Source organism: Bradysia coprophila, unplaced genomic scaffold (assembly GCF_014529535.1).
Source record: "Bradysia coprophila strain Holo2 unplaced genomic scaffold, BU_Bcop_v1 contig_232, whole genome shotgun sequence".
NCBI classification, from domain to species: Eukaryota; Metazoa; Arthropoda; class Insecta; order Diptera; family Sciaridae; genus Bradysia; species Bradysia coprophila.
In genome coordinates, this window is record NW_023503493.1 from 14882153 (window position 1) to 14895424 (window position 13272).

At 36.5% G+C, this 13272-nt stretch overlaps 2 protein-coding genes across 2 annotated transcripts; one reads left to right on the plus strand and one right to left on the minus strand.

The window, feature by feature from the left end:
• Positions 1-2003: 2003 nt before the first annotated feature.
• LOC119076901 (carbohydrate sulfotransferase 5-like) lies at positions 2004-5411 on the minus strand. Its single transcript, XM_037183914.1, has 2 exons — positions 5082-5411; positions 2004-3033 (listed from the first exon to the last, which is right to left on the minus strand). Exons 1-2 carry the CDS (start codon positions 5344-5346, stop codon positions 2147-2149), a joined length of 1152 nt encoding a protein of 383 aa, XP_037039809.1. The 5' UTR covers positions 5347-5411; the 3' UTR covers positions 2004-2146.
• A 218-nt stretch (positions 5412-5629) lies between these two features.
• LOC119076898 (carbohydrate sulfotransferase 5-like) lies at positions 5630-7472 on the plus strand. Its single transcript, XM_037183910.1, has 3 exons — positions 5630-5834; positions 6224-6391; positions 6531-7472. Exons 1-3 carry the CDS (start codon positions 5687-5689, stop codon positions 7427-7429), a joined length of 1215 nt encoding a protein of 404 aa, XP_037039805.1. The 5' UTR covers positions 5630-5686; the 3' UTR covers positions 7430-7472.
• Positions 7473-13272: the final 5800 nt, after the last annotated feature.

The following is a 13272-nucleotide window of genomic DNA, read 5'->3' on the forward strand; positions in this document are numbered from 1 at the left end:
CATTTTGTTGAACACACTCATTACAGAATCTGTAAAACAGATTGTTTGAAATGTCAACTTGAAGAAAAAAAAAAGTTTTTATCAAGTTGACATTTCAAACAATCTGTAATCAGAGAAATGATAACAAAGGGCGTTGCTGCCGCCTCAGCAGATAGAGTGTTATGATGAAAGAGAAGCAAATATTTTGACAAGTACCCCAAGGCAAGTTATAAATAACTGGTCTTCGGTCCTCTCGCTCGCATCGCAGGATGTTGAAAGAGAAGCAAATACTTTGACAAGTACCCCAAGGCACGGCTGTCCTCAACGAAGATGAAGTTTTTTGAAAATGTACCCACAAAATGACTTCAGATCTGAGTTCTGGGATCTAAATAGATATCGAAACCACTTTACTTAGTCCTCAACTAGATCCTTCCCCATAGTCGACTGCGAAGAAAACGATTTTTTCCATACATTTTCAAGATTATTCTGAAAGCGACAAAAGAAAAATATTGCCTAATGACGTTTTTAAATTATTTATTGATAAAGACCGTTATTCTGAGCAAAAATTATTGTATTGCCGTAAAAATTTGCTGTTAAATTTTTCGTACTATTTTCAAAAAAATTTAAACCCATGGCCGTCAAAAAATGTGGCTGTGTCATCATGTAAGAAATAATAAAAAATAATTAATTTTCGACTCGGCGGATTCAAGCCAAAGAAAGTGTAATTCTTTTTTCTCCGTGTCAAACTGAGCGCAACGAAATTCTTCCATCAATTGGACCCATATTGACCGAAATATCATCGTATGAAATTTGAAGAATTTTGTGACGATTTTCAAACATCGATATCTTTTATTATAATCATCCAATCAGGAAAAAAAGAATATCTTGTGTTCAGTTTCGCACGGGGGAAACAGGAATTACACTTTGCTTGACTTCGATCCTTCGAGTCGAAAATTAATTATTTTGCTTGTTCGTATTTGTGTGCCACCAATGTTCATATAAACGCAAAGTAAATTTGACATTTCACCCGTTGTATGGAAAGTGCCGTCATGCTCATTCTATCCGGCCATCTGTTATAATTTCTCTGTTTTCTATACTCTAAACTCTTCCCTTTTTCTATTCTACCATCGCTTCGCTATTTCAAACAAGATGTCGTTGCAATCTCGGTTGCAATACACGTGACGGTATAATAGAGTGTAGCGGTTTTTACCAATGAAAGTAAATAGATCTTATCTTATCTTCTTATCTTATCTTATCTTCTTTCATTGGTTTTTACAAAATGTGTTAGTTCTTTTAAGGCTTTTATGGAAGAAAAAAAAATCAAACTTTATTCTTGTGCTGCCGTCAGATCGATTTTCGAAATTTTGGTCGTTTTCGGTCCATGTCAAATATATCGATTTTTTACGGTGGGCTCAGTGTATGACGTATGTACATAAAAAGTTGAGTCAACATGGTAATCTCCAGGCTTCACAGATTATTTTATAAAAATGATCAAGTCTAAAATATATTTTTTGAGTTAATGACTGATTGTCAAAGTTCCCCGATGGTGATTTTGAGACTTTCTTCTCGCCAATTTGAGATTAAAATTGAAATTGAAATTGAAATATTAAAAAATATAAAGCAAGCGGAGTCTCGAGACACTAGCATTGTATTCTATGTACTAAAATCAATCGAGAAACATTTTATCGACACCGGGTTATTGCAACGAAACGACATCTTGTTTGAAATGGCGAAGCGACGGTAGAATTAAAAAAAAAACAATCGGTCTGGTCTAGTTATTTATTTATGGAGTTGTTACCTAACACTGCTCCTAGCATTAACATAAAAAATATTAGGAGGATGATGAAGGCACAGTAGGCTTTAAGTTTCTATCTAAACGATAGATGACCTGTTTCAAACAGATCATAGCAGATTCATAGCACGACTCCTAGCATTTAACGTAGTGAATATTTGGAGACTCATGGTATCACAATTGTAGTTTCTGCGGTAAGACAGGAGTCATGCTTTCTAATGTTTATTTTTTTATAGATTTTCATGCTCCATCTTCCTCCTTCTTAAAATCAAGAATCTTAAGTGGAGTTCTTATCACTAAAGCGTAAAGCCTCGTAATTTAACGCTTGTTAATTTAGCCATGGTTATTCGCAAACGTTGTTTATTTATCTCTATGCTATGTACTGTATGGATACTCCAACAATGGATAAAAGGAATCGCCTCTCAATTCCTGTACACTTATCACTTGTTGATATCCCCATAGATCCAAAGCGTCTGTGCACTGCAGCTGAATTTTAGCAATTTCTCGAAATTTCAGAGAACTTTGCCAAGAAAAGGCGGTGTCTTTGTAATTTAGAGATTTCAGTATGGAATGCTCTACATCAAGGCGATGGGAGATTAAAAACTGTTTCACGTTCTTGTGTAATGGAAGTCCATAGAAATCTAACACTTCTTTGGCCACTTTGAATGTATTCAATGACAGATCTTCATATCGAATAGCCTTGAATCGTTCCGGATACTTCGTTGACAGATATTGTGCAGCTTTGGCATCAAATACTAGATCCTGACATAACTTTTTATAATCCAAACATTCTTGGCTATGGGCGCACCATTCATCTCGTTTTCGTGACGCAATTATGCCACGAGGATCACGGATCAACAGCACAATTTTTACATTCAATTCCGAATCTGTCAGAAGTGGCTCAACGAATGCTGGCCGCAATCGGACTTCTGTCATTGTTTGAATCGGAAAAATGCCACAGAATGCATTCAGGAACGTTGCATCTGTTTTGCACAGATTCGACGGAATGACAGTACCACACAGTTTAGATAATCCAATGTTGTAGTCGTGGATCACGTGCTTCATATACTGATCCAGTCCAGTAAAATTGCATTTCAGAACTCGATCCAAGAGTTGCATTGCCTCTGTTAGCAGAGTATTTTGTTCGCGGATTTGAATGTCTCCTAAATGTCTCAATGGCTCATGAAAATAATAGTTGCCGGGTATCACATTCAAAATGTCTCCAAGATATGATGAGCCGGTGTTCCATGTTGATAGGATTACTAAAAGTGAATAGTTCAGTTAAGGATGTTCAGTACGACATAGTAGTAAAGCAAGCAGTGTAGTGGCCGATAAGACGAGGGGCTGGCCTTGTTTTTATTTTGAAATGACAAAAATGACAATTTATTTATGTGGAATAAGATTGGCAAATTTTGTGAATTTAACCAGGTTGCAGGCTGTAAACTGGGGATGTTACGCAGATTAGCATTTTATTAGATATGAACCTACCACTTCTGATGACTTAACATAAAAAAATACCACATCATCACGGCGACGACAATCATTAGATGAAGTTTTGTATGATGACGTATGATGACGTATGATGTGCCTCAGTGCCTATTTTTGGATTTTTTTTTCCAAAATTGCCAAAAATTTCCAAAAACTGCGAACATCCAAAAACCGAATTTTTCAATAATTTCGAACTGTTTTGGCAACTCCAGCCGGCTCTCAATGATTGATGTTTGATTATTGACGCATCTTTCAAATTAATCATGCTCGTAGCCTTCGTTTGAAACCTGATAGTGTCAAGAAATAATCGAGAGTCAGTAAAGACGCGAGGCTGATTCAGCAGTTGCCAAAACCGTCCGGTGGAAAAATTTGGTTTTTGGACGTTCGCAGTTTTTGGGAAATTTTTGGAAATTTTGGAAAAAAATTCCACAAAAAAATCCAAAAATAGGCCCTGGTGTGCCTTGCACAGTCTTGCTGCAAGTTAGCTCATCTGAAACTCAATGTGGGTTCATTCTATATCATTATGATCATGTCAAGTGTTCCAATCCTACGTTCTACAAATGAATAGATGGCACACGACAGCTCCTAGCTAGAACTTATGAAATATTCCTAAGCTTATATACAATCAAAATTGGCTTTTCGTAAAGACAGAAGTCGTGATTTCTTGGTGTGAATAAAAACACACATGCAATCGTACACGTTGGAAATATGAGTGTTCGTGCTAGTAGCAGTGCTATGGATGAGGATGGCACCAAAATTTGAAAGATTCCGTTGCTATTTTCAATATAATTTTTTTATTCCACAGAATCCAGTGTAGGAGGCACTTGAAAATTTAGATGCCACTGATTCTGGTAGGCGCGGGAAAACAGGAAAAGTAGGAAAATATGTAGTCTTTCTAGCTTTCCCGCCAATACCTGTTTTACTAGGGGAAACAGGCAAATACGTCGACTGTTTTAAAATGCAACCTAAAAGTGTTGTCGCGACTTAACGGGAAGTTCTAGTTTTTCAAGCGTATAAATCAAATGAAACGGCATATGACATTCCTGTATACAAACACGCATACAAAGCATCACATATAATGCATGCCAACGGCGACAAGACAGAAATGTTAAGCAATAAATGGATGGGAAAAAACGTTGGCACAATCCACACTACTCCCCCATAGATGGCGCAGTACTGAACAAACATCACATTTGAATATGGCGTGACAACGAACATGGTGTGAACGATGCTGGCCATTCTCAATGGATCGCACAAAATGGACAACATCATCACTTTGGCTTATCGGACCTGTTACGACGTAACTTCCCGATGAAGTGCTCATCGTAAATATCAACAGAACAAAACAGAATACATAACTTAGACATAAGACATTGTAATAAGAATATAAATGTTAGATACTAGATGACATAACATGTAACCATACGATTAATAATAATAAAAATCAAATGAAAGGTATTGAGAGGACGAATTTGAATATCGAACTTTTAGGAAAATCGAGTTGATCGATCAGTACTTATAGGAGAACAAAACAGCGTGTTTTGCTTGTTTTTCACTGGTTTTTCAAGCATATCTCTGGATGTTTTGATTCAAAAATGTTGTGTGATGTGATATGTCAAATAAATTGACGAGAAACAAAATAGTTAATTTTTAAGAAAATCGGTCTTGTACAACAGTAGCTATTGGCGATAAAGCAAGAAAAACTGCATATTTTCTACTTTTCCTGTTTTCCCGCACCTCAGACGTGTCTCACTTTGCTCGGGTTACTTTATTTACTATGTTCGAATCAAAAATGTTACTGCTGCTTAAAACTAACACTAACCATTCCTAATCGGTATTCCGTTGGACTCAGGTGTCATTTTGGACAATTCGAGCATTTCATTTGTAGTCTCGAAGTCTTTCATCTCTGTAGCGATTTCCGACCGTGATATGTCGACGAGTCCCATTGCTTTAACATGATTTAATTCATCAATCTCTTCGAAACTACTCTCACTTGCAAACAAACTGATGTCTGGTCGATAGATTATAAGCATTAAGGCACATAAGATTGTAAAAGTGACGATCACCACTGAGTTCCTTCTATGCATTCTGTCGGCAGTACCGGTCGTTTGATATTTATATTTCACAAAATTTTGTTACTTCAATGTTCTTCTTCTTTACATGAAAGCAACCTTCGGACTGATATATTTCACTCGAATTGAACGAAAATTTCGTCTTTTTCAGTAGCAGATTATCTGAGTGAAATAGACTGGCAATCAATAAAAAGACAGACAAACTGAACCATATGTTGTTGCTAAACGTTTTCGTCATTTGCAAACAAATTCTTAAATTTAATTTACTCATTGAACAGTTGGAATGGAAAATTGATCGAGAGTGAATTTTATACAGTCGAATAGAATAGATTCGAAGTAACTAACATCGTTGAGAATGCGTTCAAAATTGTTAAATAATTCGTCGGACATCAAGTGTGTGCGTCGTCCGAGCCGCACGACAGTTATTATTTTTTGTATTTTAATGATATTTTTGCTGACTATTTTAATCAAATCGCATTCAAAAACCATCTACCCAGTCAAAAGTAATTACTGAATTTGGTGCTAGTGATGTTCCCATTTGATTGGGCACTCGTAATACAAGTCTAGGATACTTGAGTCGATAACGTCATTTCCGGCAGAAACGTTAACAGGAATCATTCGCTTAATTTGGATCAACAAATTTATTTTCAATTGTGATTCGCTAGAACTATTCATGTGTTAAATGGTGTAGTGTTCTTTGGCGTCATGATCTGATATCTCGGATCGACAGCAGTGCTTTAATGTCATACAAATTGTTCCAAAATTCTTGTGTCTGTCTGACGTCTATCTCTTCTTGTTTGAAGTATCTTTGTTGTGAAGCGAATGATTCTTGTAAACTTCCGATAATATGTTTTATCGACTCAACACAATAATAAATCTTTTTTAATGCAAGAGACGGTAATTATACGTAAAACTGAAAACGTAAGCATAAAGGCGATAGGCGTTGTAAATGCAATGCGGGAAGAGATCGCTTTAGAAATGGAAGATTTTGAGATTGACAACGAAGTGATTAAGCTGACGAATTTCACACCAGAAACTAATGGAATACCTATTCGCAGTGGTCAGTTTAGTGTTGAATGATTGAGAAATTTAAGGCCAGGTTAAAGCACCTTACATCGCAGGAAAATATTTGCGATAGTAAACCGCCTTCACCTGGCCTTAAGCATAAACAAATGAAAATTTTAAATTGTTTTTAACAGTGATTATATCTACATGGAGGTCTGGATCATCGTTTTTCGGTGACATTTTAAATTCGCTGCCTGGAAGCTATTACTTTTACGAACCACTGCGAAATCTCGGAGATATTCAAATTCGAGACGGTTCGTCGCTGGTTCCAAAAGCCGAGGACGATTTGCATAAATTATTGAAATGCAATTTTTCAGGCATGTTCCAGTATATGCACTCAAATTTTGTTCGATACAACACTCGGCTGCATAAGTTCTGTGGCACTATTCTTCCTTTCGATATGTGCACAAATGATGTGACATTCATGAGTAATTTCTGTAGCATTTTTCCTATTCAAGTTATAAAAGAAGTTCGACTGCGGCCTGGTCCGGCAAAAGCGATTTTGATGGATTCTGATCTGAATGTGAAAATCATACTTCTGATACGTGATCCACGTGGAATCGTTTCATCGCGAAAACGAGAAAAATGGTGTCTTTTCAGTAAAGATCGGGAATGTGGTGACTATACAAATTTATGCCAAGATCTGACATCAGACTTCGAAGCAGCCAAACACTTGACAAAGGAATACCCACAACAGTTCAAAGTGGTCCGATACGAAGATCTGTCGCTGAACGTTTTCGCAGTGATGGAAGATGTTTTGAATTTCTATGGCCTTCCGTTTAGAACTGAGGTCGAACTCTTTCTGAAAACGCATTGCACAAGCAATTCTGGCGATACAATGTCCACATATCGAGACTCGAAGAATGTAGCATTTTCCTGGCGCTATAATTTGACCTTTGCGGAAATCGAGCAATTGCAGTCCAAATGCGCCGACGCAATGAATTTATGGGGTTATCGCAGATTTAACAGTGAAGGCGAATTAAACGATGAGACGATCGATCCAATAGCTAAATCGTTTGATGATATTTTCTAACTGTGTCCAGAAGAGTGAACGATATACTGTAAATAAAACTGAATTGGACGATAGAAAAAATTCATTCGTCAATTTTTTAAGGCACTCGCACGGCTACTCGGCCCAAAGAGTTTTCTTTATATATAAGATTTTCTTAATTTTGGTTTTATTTGATGCATTGGGATCTACATATATTTTCGTGCAGATTGTGGGAATTGTTCTCGTCACTCCCGCAAAATGCAGTGATGTGATGGCAGTTCAAGCAAGTTGATCTTCTGACGTTTTACGTTTGAATGCAAACTGGTGAACCAACCACACGAAATTGCATAGTAAACGAAATGCTCGAAGCCTATGACTTTACCTGTGATGTTCGGTGTGTTGGCATGATTTGTTTTGTCAATTCGGATAAAATTTTACTGTTTAAAACAGTACGATCAAACTTCTTTGAGTATATACACTAACAAATACTACCAATCAAAAATTTGACTGGTTGTCCAATGTCCATCCTGGTCAGAAGCATTCATAACAGACCAAAGTGAAATAGATTGGGACAGCATTTCGCCATTGTTCTTGGCTAGAGGCTACAAAAGTGCATTGCGCACATTGCGGACAACAGCAAGAATTTTGCTAACACCCTCCTACAACGTTCGCAAAGAAACATTTCTCCCAGCACGCAACGGCCTAGATTATTATTTGAAGAAGAAGTGACGGCAGAAACTATTGAAAGTCATCTGGTGGTTTGTGTTAAAATTCGCTAGTTGGAGCATGTTCGAGAACGTATCAACAATCAACTTATCAAAAATGCCTGTCCGTAAACTGCTTTCAGCCGAGCAGATTGGCTAGTTGGAGCATGTTTACGAAAATATCTGCTCGAGAACGTATTAACAATCTCAATTTCTCAAAAATATAAAATGCAAAATAAAATTGTCTGTCTGATTTCCTGTTCGCATATTTGCTTTATATTAGTATCCCGTCTATTGATTCACACTACCGCTTTTTTCTCTCTCGATTATCAACAGGGTGTTGCAGATTTATCAAATTATTTCGCTTGTGTGCGCCTATTTCTCAATACAATCAAAACAAAATTTTCCTTCTTTCTAACAGGTGAACGAAATTCTTGTGCCACACAATGCTCTCATCTGTTTGTAGCCCTCAGCGAAATAAATCGACTGATTTTTCATGTACACCCGAACGGTTTTTATGCTCTCGTTATGATTATTGAAAAATGCTGCAAGTGGAATTAATAAACGGATTGAATCAATTTCAATCGTTTGACGATAAAGTGTAGCATTACCCTTTTCCATAGACGCTGTAAATGGGAAAAAAATCTGATTGCTGAAGAAAAATTGGATTAATTCAATGCCTACAGCGAAACATTTCAAATCGATTATGGTAACCGTCGATTACTTTTTTACATATTTCTCACATCGGAATCGATGACTAGCTTGAAAATATAGGTATTTCAGGTTTCTGTTTATTTTTCGTGTCCATGCTGGTATTGTTAGGTCCAATACTGACTTTGTTAATTGATATTGATATTTCTTGAAGAGACACAGCTTGGAACTTTTGGAATAAATTTGTAATTTTTTTGGAAGCGGTTGAAGTGGAACCCAAATACCTTTGGGACATACGTATGTGTCATACTCAGGGCCAAGGCAACCATTTGTGTACAAAACCTGTGTTTCCTGGTGGTTTTACAATATTTTTTTTACCCTTTTAAGAGACTTTGGGGAACAGCAGGTAAAACATTCAAACCATCAGTGTGCTTCGTAATTAAAATTTGAGAGTGGACTAAAGTGAGGGCATTCAACAGAGTGTTCACGACGAGCGAAAACCAGTTTAATTTGACTGATCTGTGGATCAGCTGTCAAAAATTCATGAATGAAAAAGAAACATTGAGAGTTAGCTCAGTTAAAATTAGTATGTAATTGGTATCTCATTTTGACGTGTGATCCACTAGACCTGCTCAGTTTATGGGGATTGTCGGATATTAGGCTACAAGGATTTTTTTGAATTTTCAAAAACAGTTTACGCATGTCAAGCCAGACATTTGTTCAAATGTACGAGTAAGTTGGTTAAAGCAGCATAAAAGATTAGTCAAAATGAGAGAAGAAACACATAGATAAGAAGTTTAATAGATAAGAAGAGATAGATTTCATACATTTTTGACGTTGTACATCACAAGGACAAAGTCCGAATTCACTTTTCCGCGTGTGATGTATTGAGTTTTGTTTATCTAGTGTCAAAATATCGCAACTTCTAGTCGGGTGCGAGTTGTCCTTTCGCTCATATTGAATGTGAAAAGCGATTTTATGGTTGATTATCGTAGGTGGGTCGGCTACGAACTCGAATCGCAATGTTGTCAAGCTGGGATCGGCCTGGTCTGTGCCAGGGAGCCGCCGTTAGCTAAAACTTCTTTCGGCTCTATAAAATTGAATTTTGATCCGAACTGAGTGGGCAAAAAATACTGTGTTCCTTGAACCTTTCTGCATACGAGAAAAATATAAGTGATTGAAAAAGTATGCAGGTGGCGCTGTAATTCACGAAAAAAGTGTGCAAATCTGGAAAATCCGATAAATGCTTTTTTAAAGTAATTAATGTTTTTTTATTTTTAACATAAAATAGACACCATTCGGAATATTTTCGCCCATGAAACCATGTCAAAAATATTTCATATTTCAAAATATTTTTAAATAAATTTTCAAAAATCAAAATTTCATAGAGCGAAAAGAAGTGTTGGGCAACGTCGGCTCCCTAGACCGAACCAAGCCGATCCCAGCTTGCCAACATCGCGGTTCGAGTTACTACGATAATCAACCATAAAATCGCTTTTCACATTCAATATGAGCGAAACAGCTTTTTTGGATAACTCGCACTCGACTATTCGTCGCTCATTTCCGATACACTATAAACAAAACGTTGTTCTTAACTTATGCTTAAAGGCTTTTTTAGCGAACTCGTGGCCTCTCGTTCGCTAAAAAATCCTGTCAATTCGATTGGCGATAATTTAACTGATCTTCGCACTAACTCAGTTAACAGGCGCACTTCTGCAACATGTTTGCATCAGAGAGATGCTAATATGACGACTGGGTCGTTTCAATGGATAGAGGAAATATGTCGAATCCGTTGAAACGACGCCCCCAGTCTTCATGGACGGAAAAAATATGTCGTCACTCAAAAGGATACGTTGTAACGCTTACGACAATACTGGATTTTTTTTTTTATTAAATCCTCAAATCAACTAAAATTCCTTCAAGATTCTCAAGAAAAGTCTTGGATGTTGAAGAAACTCGGTTAAATTTGTTAATGGAAAAAGTCTCACATTTCAAGAACACCCACATAAAATCCTACTTGAGCCAAATTTGTGTTTATCCGCTTCTCGTTTGTGATTCGATTCGAAATAGAAATATCCAAATGTTGAAGTTACAAATTTAAAAATTGATCTGCAAACAAACAAAATAATTTCCTCAACTTTTTTCCCATACACCCCCTAACACTTATCTACACTACGAAACTCTTTCATCAAAATTAAATTTCTACCAAATAAATATAATTCGCACATTATTGTTACCGATGGCACACACGCTTGGGAAATGTAAAATTACCATTTTTCAAATCCATTTCCTCGACAACAATTCAAACCTTTTCTACCAAGTCTAATCTTTAAACTGTATTAAATATATTGATTGTAAACGAAACGAGCGTATATGATACACACAGCTTTCTGTTACGTGTATCTATACAAAAAAAACCCTTATCCATCCCCCTTTTATATGTCAATATTGTAACAATTTAACAATTGACCAAAAAATATTCCCTTGGGTAATCTATTTGTTGCATGGATTTGTTAGCTAACAAAAGCTTCAAAATATTATTTCGAAAATATTTAGTGGATGATACGTTCAAGTTTTGAAGCCTCATCGACGTTACGTAACCGTCCACATAATATCATTATCGACACACAGACGCCCATATATCTATACTGTAATAGTGAACACGTTTTGTGCTATTATAAATATTTTATTATATTTTTAGAGAATTGGATCGACGAACATAATGCCCAACATTCGCGATACATTAAAATGGGATACAGGATAAGTGAAAATCCGATTTAAAGTCATTTCTATAACTACAGTAATATTTTGCAGATACATTTATAAATAAATGGGTTCAGTGGAGTATTTGGTACGTTCTGTACACATTGAAATGTTTTTTGAATGGTGGATGAACGGTGCCTTGCTTTTAAAATTTACGGGTTTGACCAAACGCTTTAAGTTTCATACGTTTTCGATGTACTTTTTAGTTTTTTACGCTACGCGTCGTTCTTGCAAATCGCCAATAGATAGGTTCTGAAAGAACATGTCAAGACAACTCTGAGTGGATCACGAAGGCAGTGACACACAAATTGCGTCAACGGCTACGAAGTTTATATGAAAAATTCAACTTTTCAAAAACAAAATTCTGAATTTTCCAAAAAAATATTTTCTTCCAGTTGATTTCTCAAATTATTGAGTGTGTTTATCAATTTCGGTGTCACCCGTCTTCATGGCTGACTTAACCTGTTATTTCAGAACCTTCGTTGGTCTGAAGAGGCGCCACAATTGTTTCTTCTTCAGTGCGTAAAAATGCATGAAAAGTCATAGCGGTGAATTAGGTTCACAAAGGAAGTATCGCGATGAAATGCAATACAAATTTTACAAAAATCTACTACATTTGAGGTTTAGTTTCCAAGTATACTGCTATCACGGATAGTGTTTTGAAGGAGAAATGTTATTTTAAAGAACTTGTGGCAACTGTCAAACACAAAAGAATTTTTCCTTCAATTGACTCTTCCCGCAAGTTCTAACAACAGAAAATAACAGTCTTTTTCTTACCATAGATGGTAACATGCTCTTATGCAGTACTAGTTTATACTATAAAATACAAAAGCGCCACTTTCCCTTTCATAATTGAATGCGGTCGTTCCATGAAGCTTTATACTGAAACCAGCTTTGCAGCTTACATTGCTGACAAGTGGTGGAAACGTAAACAAATTACATGCTTCAAAGGATCAGATAATACCGTTATTGGATTAAAGAATATCTCAGTAACGTTTCCACTCTTCTCAGTTTTATTTCGGTTTCCTTTTGGGTTCTATTGATCCATTTTGTGATGTGTGCTTTGAATATTATCAAGGTGAACGAAAAGGGGGATTAGGGCATGACTCACAATCGTGCCAAAGTCCTCACATCCAATGTTCTCATGGGAACGCTCATAGGAGCACGTTTTGGTTGCTCAAGTCAAGTCAAGTCGAAGAAGGTATCGCAGGAACCACATTACACGGCAGTCATTCTCTATTCTCTTTTCTATCACAACTCTTCAATATCCTCGCTATTTCGGTGAAAAATGTCGTTGCAATAAACTCGCTGTCCGCAGAAAATAATTAAATTTTTACTCGATAAATATTACAAGGTGCTTGATTATGATTTACTTGTGTTCCACAGAATATCAGATGGATGATATCAGTTTAGGGGCTGATCGAAAACTAATTACTGTTCCGATATCCTGAGATACCGCACCGGTATGATTCGCGAATTTAAAATATAATTCCGAACCACCCTAATACACACGTGGCCTCGCATACAATAGGCATCGAAAGAAACTATACCCGGTTCGGGCAAAACGAATTACAAATTGATTGGTTTTTGATGCCATCATCGAATACACCTGGGCTTAGCACGACGTTATGATTCAATTCATATTTGCACATAAATGAAGTTTACAGTCCATCGGATTTATCTCAATTGATTATATTTGGAGGGGGATTATTGTTTTTTTTTTGTTTTTATTTATTTTGTAAAATACATCTATTAGGTCAAAGGACA